The following is a 24,671-nucleotide window of genomic DNA, read 5'->3' on the forward strand; positions in this document are numbered from 1 at the left end:
GGGCTGAAGCCTATCCCAGCTTACATTGGCCGAGAGGCGCAGTACAGCCCGGACATATGCATATAGAGACAGACGACCATTCATGCTCATGTCAGTGTTATGTAACATCAGTTTTTTTTATTCAGGAATATTTGTGAGAGACAAAATAAGTTTGTCAGTGTCTTCTAAAATTAACCGTACAAGTGTCCCAAGAAATTTTTTTTTTTTTCTGGTCTGATGTAAAAACACTGTCTTAATACTAATACTAATAATGCTCTGTGAATTAAGAAATGGTTATCCTAGCATTTTAAATACTATTATATTACTAGGAAAAAGATTTATTTTTGAATCGAAAGGAAAAGAGCAAATGACATTCCCCTGTTTTCTTTGCTTTTTAAAACATGTTTTTATGTTAGGAGGCATTATTGCTACAAGGCAGGGGAAAGAGTAATAAATAAGAAAAAAATATACTGCAACTCAACTTCCCGATTTCTACTGCGCACACTGCCTCCAAAAGTGCAAGATGGCGACGGCCATATCCATACAGAACATTTTGGCTTCATTTTTGTACAGTAGGAGGAAGTGGAGACATGCTGTCCATCTTTATTTATTTATTTTGGCTTTTTAAAAATTTGATGGGAAAGTTGAATATGAAAGGGTGGAGGAGAGAGTGGGGATGACCAGGGCCATGAGCTGAACATGAGCCCATGGCCGCTGTGGCACAGACGTTGTACATGGGAAGCCCACTCTATCTAGACTCTTGTCTATCTTTATACTTGTTTGTCGACATCTTTCACATTACACACAGTCATTTGATTCACTGATAATGCAGAAATATTGATGATAGCAGCTTTAAGATCAGGGAGCATTTTTCTGGTAGTCTCACATTCAGATATGGAACTGACACGTCTTTCTTGCCCTCCTGTGATCCCACTCTCTAAAGCAGTGATATGACTCACTGAGGCTTTGATGGCTTTACTTAAACCATGATCACACTGCAGAGGCCGACACTTTGAGGTCCAGGAGCAGAGCGATTGAACTGGAGAAAGAGAATAGTGATAGAGCTTTCCACTAATCCTCCCACTGAGCCACAACATCTCTCCCACCCAGTCGCCTTAGATTGGAGATTATTAAAAACAGTGTGGTCTAATCCTTTCTTCCTCATCACTCTCCCTCCCGCAGTTCACTCTCAGTGGTCCAGTCACTTATTCCTCTGTGCTGTAGCGCTTCATTGTTGTTCACAAACTGTTAAAAACACACCCATGAGCCACGCTGTTAGACTGACTGACATGTTCCTTCATTACGATAAACAGCAGCTTCCACAATCCCACGTACACGCAACAGCTGCCGGATACACTCCTACTACCAGAGCACCAAATCTGTGGCTGGAAATAGTTCCCAACAAAATCACTCCTATTTGAGTAACAATCGCTTAAAACTACTGCGCCCATCTGTTATAGGAATGATGCAGCCTATTTTTTAAATGGAAGTAAATATTTGTGACCCATTTGTAAAGATTTACCTCAGACCGGGACGGGGTGAGGGAGTCAGCAAGTTTTGAGAGACTAATACACCGGTGAATTTGGTCATTTTATGGGATTTATTGAAAATAACTCAAAATAAAAAAGAATGTGGCCAGCCTTGTCTTTTTGTAGCATCAAATTTGGATTTGAAATGATGACTGATAGTCTTAGAAATGAGTCGAAGGGAAACAACAGGAACACGAAGTAAATGTTTTAAGACAAATGTAGGAATTTCTACTTGTTTTCCTGTGAAATGTCCAAACTTTTTGCTGCATTCCTGCCTGCAGCTAGAGACTGAATCACAATGCTTGTGCACAGTAGGTTCTGGGTAGAAACACCAGCATCACGTACATTATATTAAACAGCGCTGAGCAGACGCTGCTTGTGTTGGTTAGTTTTTAGCCATCTAAAAAAGGCCCACCTAAAGAAAGTGAATATCAGTATAGTGTACTTTATGATTAGAATATTTTCACTGCTTTACGTTGCCATCAAACAGCCCTTGCAGAAGGGGAGCAAACAACAGCATTCAAATGGAGCATGGAGTTCTTTTTCTGCCCACAGTCCTCTCATGCCACTGCCGCGCGTACCCTCCACCTCCCCATTACCACCTAGTCTCCTTGGATGCAGCCTCATCATTCATCCACCAAGTCATCAGCCGCCGCCACCACCACTAGTGCCGCTCAGATGTCCCACGATCTCAAATAATCTCTCTGTGGTGTCTAAGCACCAAAGACTTTGTTAAAATCTGACTGAACTGGTGAACCAGGTGAGAGTGGGAGTGGACTCAAATGCACAACTGATTAAAAGATAGGTTCAGTACACAGAAGAACAATTAGTGGAGGCAAACAAATCCAATATGGATGAGGCAAAGGCAGAGTCAATCAACAGGCTGAATCCAAAAAATGACACAGGGAAACAAAAGGCTGGAACACCAGACACACAAGATGAAGTGGCACTGGTAGAAAACAAGACACACACCCTAAATACTCTGGTGAGGGGAAGGATAACGAGACACAGGTGAGGCTAATCAGGGTGGGAGAGACAATCAGACACAGGTGAAGTCATCAAAAGGGAGGGAAAACACACGAGAGGAGATGTGAGTTTCAAAGTAAAACAGGAAACTACATGAATGAATTAAATAAAAGCAGTGATTGTTGTTAGCGCGACATCACAGCGGTTCAGGCTACAGACCGTCACACTGGAATTGCATTGTTGGGAAACAGCTTGGGTCCATGTTCACTTCCTGTCAGCTGACGTCATTCACATTCACTGCAAATCATCCCAGCAGGAAATACAAAGGGAGCAATTTAGACTGTGTTTAAAACAGTCTGTTAAGTTGATCAGAATTAACATCATCTTTATCATCACTGTCTCACCCAAACATACATCTACCTTTCATTTGACTCTCGCATTTTCCTCCACCTGCACCTGCTCATTGTATCCAAGCCCACTCATGCTTTTTTGAGGGAAAGTAACCAGTAATTAGTAAAGATCCCTTTCCTTTACATCATATATAACCTTCATGCACCCTTGAGTGCATCTAGCTGTGGATGAATCATTTGATGTTGTCTCATTGGGGGGAAATGTGTTGAGCACTCAGCAGCTGCCTGGCCTGGGGTCTGGACTTGTATTTATCCAAAAAGTACAAATGAGTCAGTCATTACAAAGACTTTGCTGGTTCGACCTTCGCTCTTCTCATTTTTTTCCCCATAACAATTAAGTTGAGGGCACATCATCATGGGAAAATTCCTTTCGAACTCCATCCATGATTAACCTGCTCCCCACTCTCATGTGCTCATCTCATGGTTTCTATTAAATCAGTTGTAAACTCTTTAGTGGTTTTACCAGAACCAACACATATTTTTCAATAGGTGCATCTAATCCTGCCTTTCAGCACATAATTAGTATGTAAAGTGCAGTTAAGTACAGTAGAAATCTGTCGTCGTTGTTACTTCCTGCCCTGAATCTTGCCCTGCTGAGCAGCCGAAGCTCAATGGGAGGAACACTAATCTTTCTGACACAGTGACTTAGGGGCTCAAAGACCTGAATTCAGATAAACAAACAGAGGCTTATGAACAGACCAGAAAAAACTCTTTTTTGAGACTGTCAACTGCATTGGTCGTTTGTTCAGACAGCTCAAAAGGCACTCTTATATCACCGCATAAAGTGGTTGGTAATAAGATGGTCAGGGGAGGATGGGTGTACAAACCTTCTGACTTCAATAGCAAAACACTGGTGCTATGCTCCAAGAAAACAATGTTCCTAAAACCCTAACCGAGTAGTTTTGGTTTTCTAAACTCTAAAAATAAAATAAAAAGTAGGATTATAGGGTTACGCCTTGTGGTCGTTTGCCTCCACCAACCAGTAAAGTTGTAGTTTACATCTGTGTCTGTTCAGACTCATATGTTGACTTTGAAGATATTTAAGGAAAAGGTGTTATGTGTTTTTCAGAAACATTCTCACCTACTGAAAATACTCTGTTTGGTTTAGGTGAGGGGAGGCACCTGGGTAGAGCCTGCAGGAGGCAAGACATGACAGTTTACACCCAGGTCACATAGCCACTTCATATTTTGATCATAAATATCAGTCTCTTGCCATTTCCTTTAATTTGTCTGACAATTTCAGCTGCAGCCTTTATCGATCAGAAGTTCCCGAATCTTGTCATCTTCCCAGTTTGACATTTTCTTTGCCATCTTCGTGTAAATAACCATTCTTCTTCACCCTCGGATGTTGGTGCTCTCCTGGTTTCGAATAAGCCTCCTAATAGAGACATCTTGAACATGCTCTATTCACACATGGACTCAATCAGACATCACAAAGATTTTGTAATAGGTAGCCGGAAGGGTAAAGTCTGTTTAAAGTTTGGTCCAAGTGATTCAGACAGGTTCATTCTCCCACACGGCTACTCCAGGTAATGTCTAGATATCTTCAGGTTTGCAGTGCGTGTGTGAAAGCGGCTTTAGAGACTGTTTTTACAGAGGAGCTTCCTCACATGGTACAATCACCTGAAGCTCAATTTACCTGCAAAACCAGTGAGCTTATGGTGGACTGTGTGTGTGTTTTTGCAGAACATCATGATGCTGAAGTAAAGGAGACCTTTGGCTATTTGGTTATAAAAATGTCATCATCTGTGTGAAATTTTGTCATAATTAGTGTATGAACTCTTGAGTTATGGCCGAAAACATGCTATGTGAGGTCGCAGTGACCTTGCACCACCAAAATCTAATCAGTTCACGAATCCAAGTGGGTGTTTGTGGCAAATTTGAACAAATTCTTTCTGGGCGTTCCTGAGATATTGGGTTCTAAGCAACTAGGGACTGAGTTTGTTTACAGTTTGATTAATCTGTGTTTTCTTCCAGTCATGCAGCATTTCAATCTTCACCTCATGTAAAGAAAAACAAAAAGCTTGTGTGGCTCTTTCTCAGCACCTAACAGCATTTCTGAAGCTGTATGTTGATATCAGTTGTTACAAAACTATCCTTGTACAGGTCCCATCCCAGCTTGGCAACCAGCTAAGACTCCAGGAAATTATTGGTCCTGACTAGAGCGATCCAGCTTTTTCAGTTTCGATACGACTGGAGGCATCAGGCATTGATGACTACACAGTTCTTTCCTAAGACAAAATGAAACAAGATGAAACAAATTAATGCAATGATGAACTATTTATTTTTGACAAAAATAAACAATTGTGCAACAGCAGGTGAAATAGTGTGAAATACCTCCACACAGCAGATTCTCTCCATCGCTCCATGACGTATAATGTAACTCGTGTTGCAATAGATTTAAAGGGAAAGGATTGCCTCAGGTATAGGTTGCATTTTCCAATACCGATCCATCTGTTTTGATGATATCGGGCCGATATTTGATCCAGATATCGGATCAGTGCATCCCTAGTCCTGACTAAGAAACAGTTCAGCTCAGCACATAACCCCATGTAAATCAGCAATTTGCTGCTATCACGCTTCTGTTACCTTTCAGCAGAGCTAAACTAAGTAACATGACTGCTGGCAGTTGCTTCATATTTAGCACACAGACATGAAAGTGGTATCTGTCTTCATTACTCTCTGCAAGAAAGCCATTATGCATACTTTTCAAAAATGTTGGACTTTTCCTTTAAAATTCATGTAAAGCATGACAAAGTTCATCTAACAGCAACTGTGTGTTACATCTGACATATGCCCTGTTATCTGTGATCATGACGTTAGTGGTGATGGTGCACTGGGACACAGGACAGACCCTGATCAGTCTTCTCATTATAGCAGAAAACGTGTTGTGGGTGTGACTCTTCTGCAGCGTCTGCTCGTTATTGCAGAGTCGGCTGCGCAGCTCTTTGTGTTATCGGGACATATTTCTCCACTATGTTGGTGAAGCAGCAGCGAACTGAACAGATGGAGAAATCAGATTGTGGAAAATATGTGTGATGTTTTTTGTTTAGTTAAAATGAATGCAAACCCCTGGCTGTGTGTTACCTCCTGTACTATACTCTACCTGTATTTACAGTATATGTGGCTCTGTGGGTGTTGTTCTGCATCTTCTCACCCCGTCCTTGTCCTGGCTGAAAAGCATGTGAACAAGCACAGGAACAGGGCGGTCTCATTAGCAGCTGAGTTATACAGGGAACACCAATTCTCACCAGGAACTGAGTGCTATTCTCTCTGGCGAACAAACGTGTCGTGGCTGTTGGAAAGGCAGAAGTGTAAAGTGATTTCAGAGACAACAACATTGTTTGTTTAACACGAAAAAAGCTTCGCATCTGGAAATGTTGAGGCTGGTTTGAATCTGGAGCAGTTTTGTTTTGAAGCACCACGGCGAGATCCAGTGGCAACTTGACAGATGTGCTCAAGTTCCCATCGTCATATTTGGGACTGGTGAAGCGTTACTAGTGATACACTCACACCCATTACACAAACATCAAGACTTTATGCAAGTGCACCACATGAGGCGGCTGATGTGAGAGTTCTGTTTGTCTTTTATGTCAAAACAAGACAAAGGGAGATGTGAAACTTAAAGCTGGGCTGTTTTACATGTGTTCTGCAGGTCTGCAAAGCAACAGAGTGCACAAGTGTTTCCTTTGCTGAACATTAAACTTTGGTTCAAGAAAAGACATACTTGGAAGTGAAAGCATGAATTCATCTCTCAAGAGAAGGTTTTGTGTGAGGATGTATTCGTTTAATAGCCTGATGTTTGCTTAACACAAAAAATCAGTGATGGAATGAGTCCTAACAAATAGTTTGGATGTTTTGAAGCAGGGTTATATGGGGTACTTATCCATAGTCAGTGTATTACATACAGTAGATGGTGGTTGGATGGTTGGGTGCGTCTGTTTGTAGGCGACTAAAATATGTTTTGCTGCTGCTCCCGTCCACAGCGGTTCATCTCTTAGCTTCCTTGGCGGTGCTCCAACCTGCCTCTTCAAACTGGTTTCATGCTAACTGCCGTCTATTGTATGTAATACACTGACTATGGATAAGTACCTCATACAACCCCACTCCAAAAAATCCAAAACATCCCTACAAGAGTTATTGGCTGCTTCGTTCATATCCCACTGGACTGGACCTGCAACGTTAAAAAGTCAGGCTACACTTGCTGTATCTGCTTTAAGCTAAATGTCAATGTCAGAATGCTAAATAATGTTTATCATCTGTCCCAGCTAGCATGCTAACATTGCTAATTAGTACTAAACACAAAGCGGCTGATGGAAATGTCATTATTTTTGAAGGCACGTGGCCTTTCACATCTACATACCACACGCTAGGTGTCCACCTGCATCTGGTGTTGACGTGACAGGACGCCGCAACCAACGCCAACAAAATGTCAACAAAAGCACATGGTTAGGTTCAAAATCATCATGGTTTGTCTCTACATCTATACTGGAAGTGAAAACCTTATCATGGTGAAGGTCTGGGGTTTGTTAGACCCATCCACCACCTCTCCCACCACCCCTATACGGACTTTCCAGCTCCTTATATTACGTCGTTACTGGCAGCGTTTCAACCTAATGCCGTCCAGCGGCAAATCATACTGTCAGGACAGGTGCCGTCTGGGCCGCATTATGAGCTGATTCTGCCCTTCCATGTCTCATGCTATATGGAACAGTCGCCGTCCAGCTGTCCGTCCGACCAGAGGCAGTTACGTCCAACCGCATTAAAAACTGACACCACCCAGTGGCGTATGATACCGCCACAAAAGGTGACTTTTGCTGTAAGGTGTCTGACACCAAAATCCCTGGCAAAGCAGTGCTACTTGATAACTTTGGAATGAGAATGGGCTGGATATTATCATCTCTAGAGACAGGCCTGTAGCATGGCTAAAAAGTGTTGCAATGTAATACTACCCCTGCTGCAGAAAATGCAATACCATCACCTAAAGGTCTAGTGTGTAGGATTTAGTGGCATCTAGCAGCTGAGGTTGTAGATTGCAACCAACAGAAACTTCTCCACTGTGCTAAGGGTGTAGGAGAGCTACAGTGGCCATCACAAAAATGCAGCTGGCCTTATCTAGAGCCAGTGTGTGGTTCGTCTGATCAAGGCTACTGTAGAACAATATGGTGGTGCAATGTGGCAGGCTCTGTGGAAGAGGAGCAGCTCTGTATGTAGGTGTGAATGCCTCATACTAAGGTACCAAAACATGATTATTTTCAGGTGATTATAAACTAATAAAAACAAACTTACTGTATTTTACCAATATATCCCCTTAAATCTTACACACTGGACCTTAAATTGCAAGTTTCGCATTTAAAGCTGCTCCATTTTGGACAGAAAGCATCACGTTTCAGTGTCACCCCTGCTGACTACAATCTGCCTCGGACAGCAACACAGGCAGGCAGCAGGCTGTGTGCAACACAGACAGTGAAAGAGACTGTCAGTCAGGAAATAGATTTAAATTAAACAAATGACTTCATGGAATTAGCTTTAATTCCTCACTTACAGCAGTCGAGGTGAAAATGAATGAGGTTTGTGTGTGGTTTATGTAATTGTGGGGTTTGCTGTGCAGCTGATTGGTGCAGTTCTCTCACATTCAGAAGTTAATTTCTGCCTTCCTCTGTGGCCTCCAGCAGCTGCTGGATAATCCCCTTGAGCCTGCGTCCTATTAAGCTTTTAAAAGCCGGTATAAACTGTCCATTTTGTAATAGCCATGTCACATCAAGGGTACAAATCTACACCGCCCACTGCCTTTCATCTGCCTACTGCGGTCAAGTCGCACTCACAGCTCTGCCCGCTGCAGCAGCATCACTATTTCAGATCTTGTAATTCTGCGGTGATGTCATCTTTCTGAGCCGATCACTTCTTATCAGTAAGTCGTGCCTGTCTGACCTTAGGATAAAACAGGGATGTAGACACAAGGATTATCCATTAGTGGCAAACAAATCATTCAAAGCTGAACATTTGTGTCGCAAACTTATCTGGAATTTTTTTTCTAGAGAAGATTTGTCTCGTTATTCAGCTCTGCCTCTGTGTGTGTGTGTGTGTGTGTGTGTGTATGTGTGTGTTTGTTTCTAGGACAGATTAATAACTCGCCACAAACATCTCCCTCAAACAGAAGCACATGGACTAATTTCCTCATCAAAATGTGTCACCTCCTGCTCCAGAAATGTCATAGTTCAATGTGGAAGCAGAGCTGAGCTCCAGTTAATGAACTCTGTCACACAGTCTGAGGGAACAGTTTGTAATGACAGCTCATTTATTACTTGATATCTGTAGTCTAATCACTTTTGTGCCCCTTCCACTCACACTGAAAATGCTAAATTATGAGCACTGTGACTCTGAGGCCGAGGCTTATTTCTTCTCTCTGGGTAATTAACCTTTAATGGATATTCTCAGCCTCAGTCTCATCAGCAGAGTTCACAGTGGGAACTTCAGAGGTCTCAGACTCATCTGATGACTGGACCAACAGATGCTTCACAAAAACAAGTCAGCATAGACGACCTCTTTCTCTGAAGTCCTCTCTTGTGGCTGTAGATTTAAAGTACTGCAGTTTAAACTGCATCACCAGAATAAAATGTTGGCTTAGTACACTTTTGCAGACCACTGATATGTTTCATCTGTACGTTTTATACATATCACATCAACATTTCTAAAGTGACATAGTTCAAATTACATGTACATGAGCTGAGTTTCTCATCAGGAGGCATGAATGGCGTGACACCTAGGCAAGACAGCTGCCAAACACTGTGTCCAGCAGTGTTTGTGGTGAGCAGAACAGGTATTTTAAGCCAAAACGTGATCTTTTCAATGCATGTAACAATGCATGTAACAGGCAGAACTTGACACGGTGTCCCAGAACGTCAACAACCAACGCACTCGTACGTCATATTATGGACGTCGAAAGTCCATGACCAAATGTTGATATGTGACGAGGTCGGAGTGAGAATGTGTTGAGTTACAAACATAAATTTAGGAATTAAAAGTAACACAAGTTTTATCCAACTACATATGGCAAATTTGCAATACAAATGAAACATCTGTGGTTTGCAGAAACGTACAATGCCAACATTTATTGTGGGTGAGTTGGTTTTAAAGAGTAGCCTCCACTGGTTCAGCTCTTCACTCCTACAACATTGTTTGACTTAAGATGGAAAGCATCAGTATTGAAGCAGCAGAAACAGAGATGCTGTCTCTTTTTATTCCATACTAGCCTCCTCATCAAAACCTGGCACCTACATTTCCCAAAATGTTACCTGACAACCGACAATTTTGTCAGAGAGTCGAACAAAAGTCTCATGCCAGAAATGGCCACCAGCCTCAAACAGAGATGATCAAGCGGCCATTGTGAGCATGCCGCTACTGGCATTTAGTGCAAATCACCTAAGTAAAGCCTCACAGAGCTACTAACATGGCTGTAGACTTTCAGTCTTGTTTTTAATCCTATGACTATACATTAACTTTTACATAAACGACAGCAAAGTGATTTAAGTGAACCAAATTTAAACTAGAGAGCATCTTGTGATGGGATCACTTCAGCTGTGATACAGCAATCTGAGACTGAAAATAATTTTGGGTCACGGGCGTAAAGTGTGGGGGTCAGTGGCCCTTCCTACTGCATGTGTAACTACTTCTGGCCCCCTCTTTTTTTATAATTAGATGATGCAGGTAAAAAACAAGTGAAAGACACGACAGGGACAACACCATGAGGGGGACAAGACAGGTGTAAAATAACAATTAACACAAAAGACAGTTAGAGGCATATTGGTATAATGTATGTTGATATTGTGAAATTAGGAAAAAGGGACACAGAAAAATAAATAAATAAAAATGAAGAAAAAAATTGACAAGAAAAATAAATAAATGAAAGTAATAATCATGAAAAGAATGAGTATGTTAATTACCTGTATTTTGCTGAAATCCAGTCAAAAGTTTTGGTTACCAGATGTCTTAGTAGAATAAAACAGTGCAAGCTCACATGAGTAGTCATTATAAGCACTGGCGTGACACAGACTGAACACAAGATACAAGATACACAAGATTTCCTTAAATGTTTACCTCAAATTTATAAACTAAATCATGACTGATGGAGCCATTTAAGGCTGGACTTATTTACTTACATTCCAATCTGTTATTTGTTTAGTGGTGCTTTAGAACGTGCGTGTGTGTGTGTGTGTGTGTGTGTGTGTGTGTGTGTAGCTTAGCACATGCATACAGACAGAAGAATACAATAGAGCTCGTCCCGGGGCAGCAATTTGCCGTGGATGTGATGAATATGGGTCAGATGAAACAGCTTGTCCTGATCTGACATTAAAGACAAAGTCCTCTCTGTACTTCTGTGTTGTTGCTTCACGTGTTCTGCCCCACGATAACCCATCACCTCAAAGACCTCACTGTGTCTGTTCCCTGTTTATTCTCTGGATATTCTCAGGTAGTGCTGGTCACACCCATATAAAACCTCTGACTTCTCCTGAGTTGCATAAATTTATCTTTGTAGGTCGCTTTCGACACACTTTAATCTCAGGGCCAATGATTCTTGTGTGTTGTGTAATCAAAGGGAATATGTTGTCTGGGCGTTGATTTCATCAGACCTGCATTTTCTCAGACTTACTCAGACTACAGGTAGTCCAAAATACAAAAGACAGACATCTTTTATCCATATGAGGTCAAACTAGAGGCTGAAATCCTCAGGCAGAGTGCTTCTTCTCTCTTCTTGTAACACAGTCAAGGATGAAGACTGAAACGTTTTCCTTGATCCTGCGTTACAGCCCCAGGCTCAGACGAGCTGACTCAGTTCTCTCTTTCAAAACATTTTAAGTATTTTTTTTCTCTTAGATGACCTCTACATGATCCGTGGTATAAATTTTCATCATGTGCAGTGACACAGAAAATAGTAAGACTGTACAGAAATAACATAAAATACCTAAAATTAAATTTATAGAATTGTTTTTATTACAAAGCAACACAAATAATGTATTATATTTATTTTTAAATGTTAGGAATAGTCTAATACTTCGGTTCATGAACTTTATTTTCCCATATTTGTAGTAATATGAGGCTGTGCTCACAGACGAGATCAGTGAAGCTCATTCTGTAAAGATAAGCATGTCTGATCCATACCGTGCTGCCATTAAGAGCTTTGTAAATCATGAATAAGATCTTAAAACTGATGGGGGATATTTGAGAGATGAAACACTGTGGTCAGTTTTTAGTCCTGGTTAAAAGTCAGAAACATGGTCGTCTTTTACATGTCTGAAAAAGAGATTTAAACAGTCCAAGTTAGAGCAAGTTATTTAGAAGGAAGTTGAAAGTATTTAAGAAATATAACTCAGCTGGTTGAATGACTCAGTGCTTCTGATGGGGCTGTAAAACTTGGCAGCATTGATCATAACTCAAGTTCATTCATTCATTCATCTTCTAACCGCTTCATCCTCTTGAGGGTCGCGGGGGGGCTGGAGCCTATCCCAGCTGACATCGGGCGAGAGGCAGGGTACACCCTGGACAGGTCGCCAGACTATCGCAGGGCTGACACATAGAGACAAACAACCATTCACACTCACATTCACACCTACGGACAATTTAGAGTCACCAGTTAACCTAGTCCCCAATCTGCATGTCTTTGGACTGTGGGAGGAAGCCGGAGTGCCCGGAGAGAACCCACACTGACATGGGGAGAACATGCAAACTCCGCACAGAGGGGCTCCCACGCCTGGGATCGAACCGGCAACCCTCTTGCTGTGAGGCGAGAGTGCTAACCACCACACACCCCCGTGCCGCCCCATAACTCAAGTTGTGCCAATCAATAGACTGAAAATCCAGTGAAATATGTTCTTGTTGTTGAATTCTCAGCTATCAAGGGAAACTAAATAGTTGTGTGTCACTTGAATAGCTGTTATATCTAATCCTCAAGTGTCATTACTTGCAGTCGTTCTAAAAAATGTTAATAGTATCTGAAGGTTTACACAGCTGAGCCCTCACAGGTAGACCAGATCTTTACCCTCTAGCCAAGAGAATTTGTGAAGAGATAAAAGTAAACAACAGGTTTAATAGGATGAGACAGTAGACACAGACAGTGTTTTACCTGTGCAGGTAACATTGTGCAGACAGGGATTCCTATGATCTGAATTTATTGTCTGGGCATCTGCTGTGCATGTGGATCTCTGTGTATGTGCATCGTCAGCCATAGGAGGCCTTTTTGTTGTTTATTTTTACAGACAAACAAGACTAAAAGACAACAGCACGTTAGCAGCTCTGTGAGGCTATAAGCTCTATGGTACTTGAGCTAAATGCTAACATCCGCATGCTAACATGTTCACATTGACAGTGCTAATATATTTATGTACAGAGTGCTCCAGGGATGACATTTTTCTGTAGGCAGAAGTTAGCATCGCCCTGGTTTCCTTGTGAAAGAACCTATGGGATTTTTCCATCGGATTTTGGATTATTGCAGAATATAAGCTCTGTGATAAATAAACATTTATGATACTTTTACGTTTTGTTCAACAAGATATTCTTCACAAATGAACACCACTTTTATAATTTAAATGCAATCACCAGAGGTGGAAAGCTAATAGGCTTTGAATGAGCTACATCACGGCCGTATGACTTAACATCGCCACAATAACAAGACTGTAAAGTCAGTGTGATGACGTTTTGTTGTCTCATTTAGCCACTTCTTGGGAGATATATCATGAATTTCAGTTGCTCACTATCAAGAAAGGATGTTAAATGGTAATATAGCGCTTTTCTAGTCTTCTGACCAATCAAAGAGCTTTTTGCACTACATGTCACATTCACCCATTCACACATACAGTCACACTGGTGGCTGAGGCTACCATACATGGTTCCACCTGCTACTCAGTAACCATTCACACACCGGTGGAACAGCCATCAGGGGCAATTTGGGGTTCAGTATCTTGCCCGAGATTTGCCTGCCAAATCCAACAGGGATGAGGCAGAGGCAGAGTCAATCAACATGCTGAATCCAAAAAAAAAAAGAAAAGAACACAGGGAAACAAAAGGCTGGAACACTAGATATACAAGGAGCTAAGATGAACTGGCATTGATAGAAAATAAGACACACACTCAATAGTCTGGTGAGTGGAAAGATAACGAGACACAGGTGAGGCTTATCAGTGCGGGAGAGACAATCATACACAGGTGGAGTCATCAAAAGGGAGGGAAAAAAACACAAGGGCAGGAAGTGAAGTGATCTGAGACGAGAGGAGATGTGAGTTTCAAAGTAAAACAGGAAACAGCATGAATGAATTAAATAAAAGCAGTGTTTGTTGTTGTTAGCGTGACATCACGGCGAGTCAGTCTATAGACCGTCACACTGGAATTGCATCGCTGGGAAACAGCTTGGGTCCATGTTCACTTCCTGTCAGCTGATGCCATTCACATTCAAAAACAGGAAACAACGTGAATGAATGAAATAAAAACATAACCTAAGAACCTTGAGCTGTGACACAATCAAGTGTTTAACATAATCTCATCCCTACTCATCATATTTTGATGCTTAGGCAGAAGCCCACAGCATCATTATAGCCACGTCAGGGCCTTTTGCTTTGTATCTTGATGCAGGTGGTCAGCAGTTAGGTTTAGGCAACAAAACTCCTTGGTGAGGGTTTGGAAAAGATCATGGTTGTTGGCTTGACCCATGTGACTAATGACTGATGTGACAAAATAACTCAGCGCTGACTTTTAGTTTCATATGGGACACGGACACCAGTCTCCTGGGTCAAAGTCCTGTCCTTGTTGGACCCATCCACTTCTCTTCCCACCTTCCCTGAGCAGACTCTCTTGTTGTTTACACCACGTCCATTGCTCTGATTGTCTAATAATGTTGCGTACTGGTTAACATTGGAGTTGACTGATAGCCCGTCTCATGCAGACACTAAAGGGTGCATTGTGTGTCTCTAGCTGACACCCAGAGAGGGTAGAGTTATTTCATAAATTATCTTGGACCACGCTCTGTGAAAGCAAAACAGTATGTGTTCTCAAAGAAATATGGAGTTCTTATCAAACATAAACATAAACATCGCCATGTTGCAGCATGACCCTTTACTGTAGTGATGTCAGTTACACTCCAAGGTCACTCACTGATTGCAGTGAAGGATGCAGTTTCTAATGTGAGAACAGAAAAACACAACATTTTATTAAACAACACACACATCCCAGGGGTAACATCTCAGAGCCGCCAGCAAGAATCCATCACTGCTTATTCGTTGACTCTGACACGCAGCTTGGATGCGTGAGAGACATGAAAATATTTTAGCAGCTCACTGAGGGTCAGGAGGCAGAAAACAGAGGTTGGAACCAGACTGTGAAGTGTTTGGTTCAGCTGATCTGCCTCCTCTGCTGCACAGCTCCAAATGTTCAACATACTATAAATAAAAAAGACATTATGAGATAGAATATCATGTGAATAAGTGTGTAAAATATATAAATTAACAAACAAAATTATTGTTAAAACTAGACCTCATTACTTTAAAAGGTTACATAATGGTTCTTCATAACTTTATAACACCACAATATGTATATAACCCATGTAATCATGAAGGCTGCAATCATGTGAGAAATGTTCTAAGAGGAGTAAAAAAGGAAGCAGTATAAAAAGCAAAAGTCTGTTCAACAAGGACAGTGGGGGTGGTGGATGGGTCAAACAAACACAGGACTTTCCTGCAAGAGCCCATTGTTTGTGTCCCGTGTAAAACCAAGTGAACTTTGAGTTAGTTTAAAGCAGTGGCTCCCAACTGGTGGGTCTCGGTCCAAAAGTGGGCCAGAAGTCTATTCTGAATGGACCGCAAGTGACTCGCGGATATGTCAAGTTTGTAAAAAACACACTTTTTTTTTAAGTACAGTGAATTTCTGGCACAAAGCTTTTACTCTGAAGTGCTGTTTCCTGTTGTAGAGTGAGTGACTAACAGACAGCTACTTAACAGAGACAGCAAACAAGCTTGACATGTTCAAATGCAAGTATGACATAGAATGTATTACCCTGTGTGGAACTTGAACTAATGACTAAAGAGAAATCTGGACCCTGTGACTGGACCAGTTGGGAACCACTGGTTTGAGGTTTGAGGTACATCACCACATTATGTGAAGTACGTAACCTGGTAATGCCCAACCATTTTTTCCAAACCTGTCTTTCTTATAATCTAGCATGTTAGATTTTTAAGTGTGTGTACCAGCAAACCCATTTTAAGAGATAGGCCCTCGATTTATCTCTCTGAAGACATCATACGAGTACAAAACATGTCCATGTTTTAACACAGTACAGGCTGGTACAGTTTTAATGCTTTTGTTTTGGAGTAATGGTTCCAAACTGGTCCAGCTATACCAATACATTCTCACTCCGACCTCACCAGTCGGACTTTCGCAGCCTTAACTTTCGTCCTTGTCCAGCCGCATTTCCCCCTGATGCCGTTGGGCGCTGTTACACTATACCAGCAACCAGCCATGTTTCATGCCAATGTTAAAGGAAGCCTTTTTTCTGTGGTTTTTGATGCCGCAAATCACTGGCCAAGCACCTGATTTTGATGACTTCAGAGTGAGTATGGCTCGCTACGGGGTCCAGATTTGTCCTTGGTCATTAGTACAAGGTCCACACAGTTTAAAATATTCAGCATCATACTTGGCCATGTTGCCGAGCTAGTTTACTGTCTCTGTTAAGTAGCTGTCCACTGTACTTCAAAATAAAGTATGTTTTTCACAAACTTGACACATTCCCAACTCACTTGTGGTCCATTCAGAATGGACCCGCAACCCACTTTTGGACCGTGACCCACCAGTAAGAAACCACTGGTGGGTCGCTTGGGAGAGTGTTGAATTGAGTGATTGTATTGTCATGGTAAAGGCAACACAGCATGGTTTCTTACCTGTGAGTTTACATGTATGGATATGGAATTTAGCCTTTATTACAATAGCATTGATCATGTACACATGGGTGTTTTTTGTGTATTTTTCCCCAGGAGACCAAACAAAACATTCCACCAAAGCAAGACAAAACTCTCATCAATATTCTCAGGAATCTAAACAAGTTATACTGTGCAAAATATGTCAGGAATACATACAATACTTAGATGAATAGAGAAAAGTCCTCACACACACACACACACACACACACACACACACACACACGCACACACACAAAGGCATTTGGTAAAACATGGTTTTTAAAGCTGATTTCACTCTAAGCCAAGAGCTAAAATGAGCTTTAAATGCAGATTTAAAAATCAGGGTGGATTACAGAATATTCAGGTGGTTGGCTTTGACATCATCTGAACTGCAACTGAGAGTAGAAATAAAATACCTGCTGTCAGTCTTATACATTATAAAATGCAGTTTGAGTGGTCAGGTCTTCATTACTGTCTTGTTTTTATGGTGTTTCAACCAAAAAAAATGAATTTCACATTTGTCTTTTTGAATTTTATTGGTCTTCTCACATCACTAATGAGAATGTCCAGAGGTGAGTGGCATACAGCGTTGGGGTGTTTTGAGTGTGTTGTGCTCAGGTATTGATAGAAAGCTGATAAAAGCTCTAATCCTTCATGCAAACTCAAAAATGGCATGAACTGAAATGCTGTCTAATCCAATTTGACCGGCAGCGCGTCTTTGGGACAGCAGTCCATCGTTCAAAGGCTTATGTGCTGCGTGAGAGCAGTTTGGCAGGCATTTGACTCTCCTCTCTGCTCTAAAGATTAGTGTATAATACTGCTGCAGCTTGGGGGACGGAAAGAGACGACTTGATTGTGTTGCTCTCTCTGACCAGGAGCTGCAGAGTGTGGCTCTTTTCACAACTTGTGCAGACTTTTAAATGCTGTTGTTTTTAAGATGCTGGCAAACTAAAACAATTTTTGTTTGCTGACATATTGATTTTGTTTTTTTACAGTGATATTGTCGCCCCCCCTTCATGGAGTCTAGACACTGGTGGTGGTGGTGGTGGTGGCTGATGACTCTGAGGCTGCTGACTGCTGAGGCAGATGAGGCTGATGATTCCCTATAGACTAGGTGGTGATGGGGAGGTGAAGGGTGTGCAAGACTGCAGCAGGAACCATATTTAAAATGGTGTGTCATTGTGCTATTGGTTGATTGTGAATCAGCTGAAGAACAGCTAATGACTCTCTTGACAGCCCCAAATGCAGAGATAGTGAGTAAGTGTGAATGGCAGGGTGAGAAAGAAACTTACAGCCAGAGCATGAGCAGTATTGTCTTCCTGACTGAACTTTTGCCAGAGCTTCATTTGTATCAGTGATTTATTTATTTATATTAGCGCTGTTGATCTTGTTGTTGACTCTTAGTTAAGTCCCGCCGTTGAGCGCAGACTGGTAAGTCAGGGTCCGACAACAACAAGGCTGTGCTCCACTGATTCCTGTTAGGATGAAATACAATCATTTCAGATTTTCATCCTTTTTTAGGCTGGTTTTGTGGATGTTGAGCTAAACATTGTGTCTGAGGCACATGTAATAGTGATACTTGTTACCTGAAAAGTTTGGAGGGAAATATATAGTAAGTGAAGTTATTGCATAAATAGGGTCAATAAAAGTAATTAAACAAGAGTTTCTTCCGACTACATTTGGCAAAAGCTTGATTTGTCATCTGGCTCCATTGTTGATGAAGATGTTACCCAGTGTTTTGTTACACTGATTGGCTGAAGCAGTTTGTCTGTCAAGGTGCAGTTAATAAAAGTGGGCTCCATGTTGGCTCTGAGTATCAGCAAAGATACTGGATTACTACAAGATGGCCCACCTACAATATACCCCCATTGTATGAAATGGTATACATTTCCGGTCTCCTAAGTGGGCGTTGTCCCCCATACCCCAATCAAAGACGACGGAGAACCGCCAATCAAAGACGAGTATCCCCAACCTCGTTTCTGTTAACATGTGTGTACCCTTGGCCGCAAGCTAAATAGATAAATAAACGGTCCGTGAAAAAATATTTTTTCCAGCGGATGTCTTAGTTACAACATGACTGAGCTAACTGGAGTAGTTTTGTGTTGTATCTGTCAACGGGAGGCTTTTAACAGATGACGTCCTGATGTTAGCTTTGCTGCTGCTGTTAGCTGTCCCTGTCAGCTGCAGCCACTGATGCTTTCTCGACATTGTGATTTCCCAAAACTGAATAAATACTACACATAGCAACCAGGGCTCGACGGTGCAAGCTTTTCACTCGCATTTGCAACTAAAAATAGGTGTGTGCGAACTGTAAAGAATATTTAGGGGCACATGTGCGCATAAAAAAACAGCCGAAGCAACCTATATTTTTGTCAATAAAAAAATATGATAATCTAACCGCAAATGGAGGAACTCCAGCCGCCTTCCCTCTTCCCTCTTCCCCATGTGACATGGTTATGGGCGGTTTTCCAAGCCACTGTCGGCACAATGAATATAAGTCCCACTGTCGGCAGCGTGGAAATAAGTCAAAGTCTGGAGGAGAAGCCTGCTTCATTCTCCCCGCAGTTAGGGACCATTCGCGCCGCTCTGCCACCGAGCCTGCCTCGAATTGAAATTTTTTTTAATTTCACCACAACATGCTGTGACACCACCTCGGCGCATCCAATAGCAGAGAAGAGCCTGAAGTAGACCCAGAAGCGGTCACCATGGAGCTGTAGCTCCTGAACGAGCCTGTACTCCCTCAAATCCTGTCTTGCGCGCCTTGCTCTCCGCTTGCTCTGCGCCCTACCCTGCGGTGGGCGCTGCGAAAATCGCGCTCTGTGTGAAAGAGGCTTAAGTCCTGCAGAGTTTCAGAGGACCTGGAGAATGTTTTAGGATAGTAATAACATTATATAAGATAATCATATTGCAAAGATAATATATATAAGATAATAACATTAAAGACAAAATTAAATTGCAATACTTTTTCAAAACTTGATGATTTTACCTTTCTGTACATTTTGTATACAAATTCATTAAATAATTTTGCTTGTAAATGTCTATTTGCATCACGTTTATTATGGAAAACACATTATTTGATCAATTTACATTGTGCCCCTAAAGTTCTTTGTGCGCTCCTTACTTTTTCAACTTAGGAGCACATGTGCTCCTTGGGAAAAAAGTTAGCGTCAAGCCCTGGCAACACAAAACTGCTTTGCTAGCTCAATCATGTTGTAACTAAGATATGGAAAAAAATATTTTTTGAATCCAGTATCTTTGGTGAAACTGCACTGATTTCAGCACCAGAGAGGAGATATCTGTTGCCAGATCTCGCGAGAGTGTGTTGTTGAGACAGAAACAGGTCTTGAACAAAGTAAATTTTCTCCTGATTTGTCGGTCTGAAATTTGCCATTTTGGTGTCGGAATGTTCTGAAGATATGTGGCTTGTGATAAATGGGTCCAATATCTGCTTCCATGACTATGGGGCAAAAGAATCGGCCATAATCTGTAATCACGTTCATTTCTCCCACTGAAGTCAATGGACTCAGGACCTGCTGTTAGTCTCCTAAAGGGGCGTGGTGGTCACGAACCCTACGTGACACTGATACAGGAAAGTGACTCGCAGTGGACCGTCTTGGTTTATCCACTGTCTTTAGTATCTGAGGCTAATGACAAAGAGGTGGAGCTTAGTGAAGGGTCAGTTGAGGTCCCGAAATTCAGCACTTTACTCTTAATCTTGCATGAATTTCTATGATGATGAAAAGATCAACAATATTCATTCAACAGTTCGTTTGCCCCCTAAGTGCGGTTCATTTGGGCAGGTGTGAACACAACAGTGGCACTCAGGTGCGCACCAGAACAACCGGACTGAGACCTCCTTGAAAAGGTGGTCTCATGACACATTGTTTTGGTTAAACACGAGCATGTTACAGTCCTGGAGGATTATTAATGTGCACCTCCTCCTGTACTGCCTTACACACATTCAGCACATCCAATGCATCAAAACATTGTTTCCTAGTTGGAGCCGCGCCTCGTTTTCAAACTGTATGGTCTGACTAAAATGAACAATGACAGCAATATAGTCCACGATGACCAGCGCTAAAATCAACCTGCGTAGTTGTTCCTCCATTGTGACATTAGAAAGTGTCACATTTATCTTACAGGTGTACTCTTCTTCAACGTTTTGTTTAATTCTGACCAATCAAGAGCAGCTTTCTTATGCAAGGCATTTTATCTGGTCTGCTTGTAAATGCTGCCAAGTAGTTCCTGACTCGGACCAAAGCAAGACAACTCTAGGTCATTTATATTCTGTGACATTCACTTGGCACACACCTTTGTCCAAAGCGATAAAGTGCATTTTAAAGAAATGAGACAAAAGTTAGTCCTGCAAGCGTTGCTGATATGTTACCTGAAAGGGTGTTTATTCACAAACATGGAAAGGTTGTTAATCAACACATTTGTCAAGTTGCACACTAAAAGTTTCTGCTAAATGTTCACTGACAACTTAATTTCTTTTTTTCCCACAATATCCACATTCCATACAACATAACTGGAAAACAAATTGGTTTTATACCAAAACCTCTGGCCCTTAAATATTTTTCCAACTGTGGCTTAGGAGGTAGAGTGGATCATCCACCAATTGAAAGATCTGTGGTTCAATCCCTTGGTCCTTCGGCCCACATGCTGAAGTGTCCTTGGGCAAGAAACTGAATCTGTATAAATGTTTAACTGACTAGCAGGTGGCACCTTGTATGGACAAACACGAGTCCTTTTACCATTTCCCAGTATTGTGTTTTAAGTCTTGACCTTAGAAATTGGCAGCCTGCAGAAAACCAAATGAAATCCTCCACTGGTCCATCTAATTTGAGTTTTTCCTGCTCCAGTAAAGATTTTACAACTCTGTACAGTATTCAGTAAATCCCAAATGATGGAAACTGTCAACACACTATTTTGATTTATTAGCAATCTGCTATTAATTTAGCTGTCAACCTAATTACATAATGTCTGTGTGAAGCGGTGAAGACCATTCAGCGTTAAATCTGCTGATTTTCTGTGTTTCAGGTGATGGGAACCCCAAAGAGAGCAGTCCTTTCATCAACAGCAGTGCAGCCAGCATCGCGGACAAGAGCCAGCAGTATGACGGCAAGAATATGGCTCTGTTTGAGGTGAAGACAGTTTACACAACCCCAAACAGGAATTCATATCAGCGATAGATCTCTAATGTGTCTGGGGGGTCTCTGCCTGTGTGTTGCAGGAGGAGATGGATACCAGCCCAATGGTTTCCTCTCTGCTCAGCAGTCTGGCCAACTACTCCAACCTGCCGACGGGCAGCAAAGAGCACGAAGAGGCCGAGAATAACGAGGAGGGAGCACGTCTGTCAAAGAAACCTGTCAAGGTAGAGAACTGCACTGTGTTTGATCCGTCCATATCTGCCCTGCAGCTATCTGAACCACAAGAGCAAAAAAATGAAACAACTACTAGACACCAGAGAGCAAAAGCTTATGCATATTCTCTGATATTTATGTGTGAAAGGTCTGTTTATTCCAAATCAATACACTCTACTCATAGTAACTTTCATTAATGTTGTTGTAAGCTACTGTCATTACCGTCTGTCCTGCATCTCTCTCTACCGTTTTTTTCCCCAGTTAAAGGGGTTTTTTGGGGAGTTTTTCCTTATCCGCTGTGAGGGTCCAAAGGACAGAGGGATGTTGTATGCTGTAAAGCCCTGTGAGGCAAATTGTGATTTGTGATATTGGGCTTTATAAATAAAATTGATTAATTGATTGATTGATTGAGTAAAAGCAGTATAAATTATATGCTTTCAATTATTGTTGACAATTTGACAGTTTAAAATGTGGTTTTTGTCAACAGGAAAACAACAGCTGCACGCATCGCTCTCCCATTGAACCTACTGACAATTTGACTACTTCCCCAAAAAAAAAAAAAAAGAAAAGAAAAGTTTTACTGCAAATGATGAATTGCTTTGTCTTTGTTTTGTGAGCTGTCACTGTTTTTGTTTTTTTTTAATTATTTTAATTCAATTTCCTCCATTGTTGTTTTGGTATGCATCCTGTCATTTGCACTGCTAGCATTCAGAACATATTAGACTTCGCCGGAATGCAGCTTGTGATTTGATGCATATCAACCAACCTCTGCGGAGGAAGAGATCTGTCAGCGGCTGAAATGAAAACCAGCACAAAGAACACTGACAAACTTTTGACGAAGCAAACCTTGAGAACTACATGGTGTTTTCACAGGACGTTTACTGTGGAGCTCTCACGTTATTGATGGATTAAACTCGGTACTTTCTGATGCTTGTTTTCAGAGAACAATCCTGATCTCCAGAGAGACTATGGGGAATTTAGCCTGTATTAAAGACTATGCAGGATTTCCCTTAAAAACAACATATATAGACCCACCCAAAAGTAATCGTCATTTCTTATGAACAACTAGCAGTGTCTGTATCTGCAGAGAACCTGTCCTGGTTTGTTCATTTCTGGGTGTGTAGTCCCCAGCTAACCGCAGCGAGAGGTCAGGACTCTATACAGATGTAGCAACCAGGTTACATCGCTGTCTCGGTCTCTTTCCTTTGCTCTGTGAATGCAAGCTGCAGGTCGGGGTGTCTGTTTGATCGAGGGCAAGGTTAAGACAAACACACAAACACGCACTCACACACAGAGCAGAGCAGAGAAGCCAAGCGGACAGGATGAAGCATGCCGTTCACACAGAATCCAGTAATGCAGCACCTTCCTGCAGGGTTGTGCGAAGGTGTGAGTGTGTTAATTTGTGCTTTACAACGTTTCCACCATGACGCAATCAGAAAATAATGGTTTATTTCTCCAATTCACTGCTTTGTCCTCGTTAACACTGCACCCTCTATTCATTCACTCCTTAGCGCCTCTTGGCCCCGCTGAGCCGAGGAGGAAGGGCCAAGTTTGAATTTTGTGATTTGTGAATTTTGCCTTCTTTAACCAATAGTTGTTGGTTTTAATTTCAAGGCCTTCAAATTGTGTTTTTGACACCTGCCACTTCACTTTTGTTTCCTCCTCCTAGTGGCGCTCATCAGGGTTTATGTTGGGTCTGTTATTTCTGCATTCGTTCAGTGGATCAAAAGACAATAACCTGAATCCTCTCTGTGTTTTACTCCTCAACAATTGTTGACTTCCAGTGAGCCAAATGAAAACTGATACTACCAGACCCCAAAATACATCTTGCTTATTGTTTGTTTAGATACTGTATGTAAAATTGTCAAAAAAGTATCACAGCAGATGGGAAACAGAGTATTTCTGACTTTTAAATCCATCTCCCTTTCTCAATAAAATCCCTCCAAACAATACATTCAAAATATAAATAGACAGGGGAATTAATGACAGTACGTTGTTGTTTTTTATGAGTGCTCAGTAAAGCCATCGATACAAAGATCCTTAACAAGCTGAATCCCATTTCTAACTAGAAGAGCACAGACCTCCGCCAAGGCCAACAGTTCAGTCTTCTATAAAATGCAAATCTGCAAATGCAACCACTATATATGTCAAGATATATTTCCATAACTATTAGTAGATCACAATAACACATGGTTGAAGTCCATAAGCACAGACTTAATGGTCATTGTTATTGTTTTTTCTCATGAAGCGTAAAGTTCTAACATTTTTCCTCAATATTTCTGGCGGAGTTCTTGCAGACGACCTTGAGAAAAAAAAGGCGTTGTTACAATAGTACAAGTTCTCCAATGAAACCACTGTTTGTCCCTGAATGCTCATAACAGCTGCTTTCTGTATGAAGTTTAAGCAATTACATGTTTAGGCTGCCCCTGAGGGTCATGAATGTGGATTTTGTTCGGGAGTCATCATCGAGTCATTCTACAGTCGGGT

At 41.6% G+C, this 24,671-nt stretch overlaps 1 protein-coding gene across 3 annotated transcripts in view; it reads left to right on the forward strand.

The window, feature by feature from the left end:
• slc12a5b (solute carrier family 12 member 5b) overlaps positions 1-24,671 on the forward strand; it is a 67,166-nt gene that overhangs the window by 14,645 nt on the left and 27,850 nt on the right. For all 3 annotated transcript variants that reach the window (XM_033629462.2, XM_033629459.2, XM_033629461.2), the window contains exons 2-3: positions 21,862-21,965; positions 22,055-22,195. In XM_033629462.2, coding sequence (XP_033485353.2) covers positions 21,862-21,965; positions 22,055-22,195 — 245 coding nt within the window. The remainder of the gene's footprint in view (positions 1-21,861; positions 21,966-22,054; positions 22,196-24,671) is intronic.

The sequence above is a fragment of the Epinephelus lanceolatus genome, chromosome 8 (assembly GCF_041903045.1).
Source record: "Epinephelus lanceolatus isolate andai-2023 chromosome 8, ASM4190304v1, whole genome shotgun sequence".
Classification (NCBI taxonomy): domain Eukaryota; kingdom Metazoa; phylum Chordata; class Actinopteri; order Perciformes; family Serranidae; genus Epinephelus; species Epinephelus lanceolatus.